Source organism: Cnephaeus nilssonii, assembly GCF_951640355.1.
Source record: "Cnephaeus nilssonii genome assembly, chromosome: 8".
NCBI lineage: Eukaryota > Metazoa > Chordata > Mammalia > Chiroptera > Vespertilionidae > Cnephaeus > Cnephaeus nilssonii.
Genome location: NC_137079.1, coordinates 88390615 through 88396614, shown reverse-complemented (window position 1 = coordinate 88396614; position 6000 = coordinate 88390615). Strand labels below are relative to the sequence as shown.

Sequence of the window (6000 nt, the reverse complement as noted above, 5' to 3'; positions counted from 1 at the left end):
CCCGCCCCGCCCTCCCCGCTCGCCCCGCCCAGACACTAGCCTAGCCCCTCCCCGCCCCGCCCTCCCCGGCTCGCCCCGCCCTCCCCGGCTCGCCCCGCCCAGACACTAGCCTAGCCCCGCCCCGCCCCGCCCCGCCCGCATTCCCTGGCTCTTCCGCCTCGGGCGGCAGGCCTTCACCTCATCCTGCGCTGCGCCCTCCCAGCCTGGGGCGTCGCTGTCCGGGCCTCCGCGCTCCACACAGACACCCCCGGCGCTCGGGCGGGCCAGGTGGAGAGGAGGGGTGAGGGCGGGGTCGCCGCGGTCTGGGAGCGAGAGGCCGCGGACGAGTCCGTGGTCCCTGCGTGATGGCCGCCTCGGTGTTCTGCTGCCTGCGGTGCTGCAGAGACGGCGGAACGGGGCACATTCCTCTGAAGGAGATGCCGGCCGTGCAGTTGGACACGCAGCACATGGGTAAGGACCCTCCCTTCGCCAGACCCAACGGCCCACTCGGGGTCGGGCGCCGCTGACAGGTCCGGCCGGGGCGTGCGGGCTCCGGAGGACCACCTTCGGCCCAGCCCCGCCGGGCGCCGCCCCCGCTCCTCCCCCAGCGGCGTCGCCCCGACCGCGTTTGGTGCCGCGGACCTCCTCCGGACGCCTGCTGGCTCCACCTCGGCCTGGCTCCGAGTTCAAGGCTACGCAGCTCCTGTCAGCGGGAGGTGGGTGCGTGGCCCTACCCATTTTCACCGGATTTCCCCGGGAACCTCCGTGGAGCTGCCCTCCGAGGCTCTCCGGAGGTCCGCTGGCGAGGGGCGCGGAGAGCGGGGCGGTGCCCCTAGGTGCCCTGCTGCCGAGCGCCCATCCAAACCTGGGCGTTTGCAGAGCGCTCTGGGCTTAACCCCGTCCGTCTGCCCGGACAGCCAGTTTTCCCTTCAGCCCGTCAGTTATAGGGTGAAGCTTGATTTCTTGGAAGTGATTTTCCTTTCGTCTTCTAAAGTCAAAACGAGGCAAGTTGCCGGAGCCTGAAGTCGCATCTCAGATCACACACTCTGCCATTTCAGCTAGAACCTCTCATTTACCTTACTCCTTCTTAGTCACGATGAAAGGTGGTGTAATTTTACCAGACTGGCCTGTTCCCAACAGGTCCTGTTCCCAACAGGTCAGGCTATTGCAAAATAAAATAGCACTTTGCTCCTTTGCATCTCTGTTTTTTTCCTCCCAATTTCAAATGGGCATATAACTTCTTATCTAATAGCCTTCCTCTCCCTACTGTAGCCTCTATCACCACATTATTTCTGTTCTTAGACTTTCCCCACATAGTTCCATGCTTCTGGAGTTGGGTTCTAGAAGCAGATATTTCCCACTGTAATTATTTCAGAGTACTGTCTTTTTTGTGTATTATTGTATTCTAAATGTGCTTATGCACTTTCGATTTTCCCCACATCTCTCATGGGCTACAGGACATTGCATCGAAATAACAAAGGCAATTCTTAGGTGGTGGGCACACAGTAAAGGATAACCATATGTAGTTCTTGGAACTTAGGATCAATCAGCTTTAGTCCTTTTTATCTACTGCCAAATTCCTGATTTACTGCAGTTTGCTCTTTGGAGCATTCCTTTTCTCTGGTCTCTTCTCGATGAAGAGCTGGTCAGTTGTACTCATTCCACTAACCTTTTCAACATCTGCCCAGCAGTTTCAGTAGAATAATGTCATCTCCGAATTTTCTACCTGCATGGAGAAAACCTTTCTTCCATTAAGTTCACATTCTTCAATCACAGAAGACCTTGGGTTTTAGGAACTGAATTAACATGAAAGAGAGGAAAGGCATGTTGTGTTAAGAGTACATTTCAAGCATAAATTCATCTTCCATTGAAAATATGAGAAGCACGCTAAGCAAGTATGGGTATTCCAGTATTTGGGTATGTGAAAGGTTGTATTAGATAACCTAAAGAAGGTGATTGCTTTTTTATTTTTTCTTTAACAAAATAGTCTACTTTTCACATCCAAATGAATGTTTTCTCTTTCAAAGTTGTCACTTATTTTGGTGATATCGCATTTCAACATTTTGAGTTCCTCTATTGGAATTTTCTGTGGCATAGTTTTTGTAAATGTTTGCATTTTTTTTTGCCAGATCTTTTGCATTAATTGTGAATTGACTTTTTAGTAAGAACTGTCTTCCAAGGTATCTAAGGTAGCTACTTTGAAAAAGATGCCATATATTTGAAAATGTCCCATGTTTCGTAAAACATACTCTCTTTTAAAAATCTTTATTGTTGAGAATATTACAGATGTCCTCCTGTTATCCCCCTATTGCCCCCCTCCACCCAGTTCCCAACCTGCCCCAGGCCTTCACCACCCTATTGTCTGTGTCCATGTGCACACAGTTCTTTGGTTAACCTCTTCCCTCCTTCCCCCTTTCCTCTGAGGTTCGTCAGTCTGTTCCATGTTTCCATGCTTCTATTTTATTCGTCAGTTTATTTTGTTCATTACATTCCACATATGAGTGAGATCATGTTATACTTCTCTTTCTCTGACTGGTTTTTTTCCGCTTAGCATAATAATCTCCAGGTCCCTCCGTGCTGTCTTAAGGGTAATAGATCCTTCTTTTTTACAGCTGCATAGTATTCCATTGAGTAAGTGTCCCACAGCTTTTTTATTCACTCATCTATTGATGGACACTTGGGCTGTTTCCAGATCTTAGTATTGTAAATAACGCTGCCATGAACATAGGGGTGCATATATTCGTTCTGATTGGTGTTTTGGGATTCTAATGATATATTCCTAGAAGTTGGATTACTGGGTCAAATGGCAGTTCCATTTTTAATTTTTTAAGGAAACTCCAGTTTCCCATAGGGGCTGCACCAGTCTGCATTCCCACCAGCAGTGTGCTAGGGTTGCTTTTTCTCTGTATCCTCACCAGCACTTGTTGTTTGTTGATTTATTGATGGTAGCCATTCTGACAGGTGTGAGGTGATATCTCATTGTCACTTTAATTTGTATCTCTCTGATGATTAGTGATGTTGAGCATTTTTAATAAGTCTCTTTATTAAGACCATTTGTATGTCCTCTTTGGAGAAGTGTCTATTCAGGTCCTCTGCCCATGTTTTAATTGGATTGTTTGCTTCCTTTTGTTGAGTTGTATGAGTATTTTATTTACTTTGGAAATTAACCTCTTATCAGATGTATCCTTGGCAAATATGTTCTTATATACAGTGGGTTTCCTTTTCATTTTAATGTTGGTTTCTTTTGCTGTGCAGAAGCTTTTCAGTTTGAGTAGTCCCATTTTTTATTTTTTCCCTTTATTTCTCTTGTTCTCCTAGATCAGGGGTCCTCAAACTTTTTAAACAGGGGGCCAGTTCACTGTCCCTCAGACTGGTGGAGGGCCGGACTATAGTTTAAAAAAAACTATGAACAAATTCCTTTGCACACTGCACATATCTTATTTTGAAGGAAAAAAACAAAACGGCAAAACACCCGCATGTGGCCCGCGGGCCGTAGTTTGAGGACGCCTGTTCTAGATAATGTATCATTGAAAATTCTGTTATGTGACATGTCTGAGATTTTGCTGAAAATTTTTGGAGTATTTGTTCTAGATCTGTGAAATATGCCTTTGATATTTTAATAGGGATTGCATTGAATCTATAGATTGCTTTGGGTAGTGTGAACATTTTAATGATGTTAATTCTTCCAATACATGAACACAGTATATACTTCCACTTGTTTGTATTTCCTCTATCTCTTCTTTCAACATCTTGTAGTTTTCTGAGTACAGGCTTTTTATTTTACCTCCCTGGATAAGTTTTTTTGTTGCAGTGGTATTGCTGTCGATATCTCCCTTCAAAGTTCTCCAGAAGTTTATTTTATATATTTAGGTGCTCCTAAATTGGGTGCATATATGTTTACCAGGTTTATATTCTCTTGTTGGATCAATCCCTTTATTATGTAGTAATTATGTAGTGACCTTCTTTGTCTCTTGCTATAACCTTTATTTTAAAGTTTATTTTGTTAGATATGAGTATTGCTACCCCAGCTTTTTTGTTTGTTTCTATTTGTATGGAATTTTTGTTCCCATTCCTTCACTTTCATCCTGTGCTAGTCTTTTGTTCTGAGGTGGGCTCTTGTAGACAACATATATATGGGTCATTTTTTCGTATCCATTCAGCTACCTTATGTCTTTCGATTGGAGCATTTAATCCATTTATATTTAAGGTTATTCTTGATAGGTACTTATTTATTACCATTTTTATTCTTTATGCCTATGTTCCTCTGTTTCTCTCTATTTCTTCTTCTCCCAACAGTCCTGTTAGCATTTCTTGATGTGCTAGTGTGATGGTAATAAACTCCTTTAGCCTTTTATTGTCTGGGAAGTTCCTGATTTCCCCTTCAATTTGAATGATAGCCTTGCTGGATAGAGTAGTCTTGGTTTCAGATCCTTGCTTTTCATTACTTTGAAGTATTCATGCCATTTCCTTCTGGTCTGTAGTGTTTTTGTTGAGAAATCAGCCGACAGTCTAATGGGAACTGTTTTTTATGTAACTGACTATCTCTCTCTTGCTGCCCTTAAAATTCTTTCTTTGTCATTAATGTTTGCTATTTTAATTATGATGTGTTTTGCTGTGGTTCTCTTTGTGTTCATTTTGATTGGGATGCTCTGTGCTTCCTGAACTTGTATAACTTTTATCTTTGCCAGGTTAAGGAGGTTTTCTATCAATATTTCTTCAAATAGGTTCTCTATCCCATGCTTGCTTACGTTTCCCTCTGATACCCTTATGATACAGATGTTGCTCAGTTTCATGTTGTCCCACAGTTCCCTTACATTGTCCTCATGCGTTTTAAGTAATTTTTCTTTTTGCTGCTCTAATTGAGTGCTTGCCTCTGTTTTACTTAGCTGTTTTTATGGCGATTCCTCCTGTTCTTTTATTTGGGACCTATTTCTTTGTTTCCCCATTTTTGCCATTTCTTTTTTTTTTTTAATATATTTTATTGATTTTTTACAGAGAGGAAGAGAGAGAGATAGTTAGAAACATCGATGAGAGAGAAACATCGATCAGCTGCCTCTTGCACACCCCCTACTGGGGATGTGCCCGCAACCAAGGTACATGCCCTTGACCGGAATCGAACCTGGGACCCTTCAGTCCGCAGGCCGACGCTCTATCCACTGAGCCAAACCGGTTTCGGCTGTTTTTGCCATTTCTTTGTGTGTGTTGTCTGTGTATCTGATAAGAGTGCTGTGTCTCCCTGTCTTGGTGGGGTGGTCTTCTTGTGGAACCCAGTGGTGTATTCTCTTTGATCTTCTGAGCTGGGTGCTCTAGGAATGACCCTTGTATGGGTTATGTGGGCTGTCCTGTGGAATTTGGGTCTTGATTGTTGTGTTTGTTGGTGGGCTCAGCCCTCAGGCTTGTTGACTGTAAGTCTCAACCCAACCACACCATGCCAACTGTTATACAGGTGCTAAAACAACAACAAAAAGACAAAACCAGACCTAACCAAAAACAACATGAAAAGAAACAAAACAATAATAAAAACAACAGCCACAACAAAAAGTCTCTTCAGGTCTGAACTGCAGCCCCCTCGGCAGTCAGTGCTGGTCGCAGTGCCCGCAGTGGTGGACCATCAGTGCTGGGTCGCCACGGCAACCCAGCACTGACTTCCAGTCGGTCGAGCCTTTGGTCGTTTTGGATGTTACGGACCCTGGGTTTTTATATATTATGATGTGCTCTGACTGTATTCAAATTGGCCTTGACTTTCTAATTAATAAAATTGTACAAATTACATAGATCCAAATATAGGGTATCTTTGTACTAAAAGAAATGGAATACATCTAAATTCCCAAATTATTCACATCACTCCAGCGTGTTCCTTGAATATACTTATCTTTTTATACAAAATATCTTAGTACCTAGCAGAATGCCTTGGAGATAAATGATATTAACCCTTTGCACTCGCTTGCTTTTTTCTCGATTCCTTTATTCTAATGCTAACCGTGTCGAGTCACACTCGACATCCGAGTGCAAAAGGTTAAA

The 6000-nt window shown here is 43.9% G+C and overlaps 1 protein-coding gene across 3 annotated transcripts in view; it reads left to right on the top strand.

Moving 5' to 3' along the window:
- Positions 1–316: 316 nt before the first annotated feature.
- The window catches only part of SPRYD7 (SPRY domain containing 7), a 354235-nt gene continuing 348551 nt past the window's right edge, over positions 317–6000 (top strand). For all 3 annotated transcript variants that reach the window (XR_013813876.1, XM_079779131.1, XM_079779130.1), the window contains exon 1: positions 317–450. Coding sequence is in view for 2 of the 3 variants with exons in the window: in XM_079779131.1 (XP_079635257.1) it covers positions 345–450 (106 nt within the window). In the remaining variant the exon portion in view is untranslated. The remainder of the gene's footprint in view (positions 451–6000) is intronic.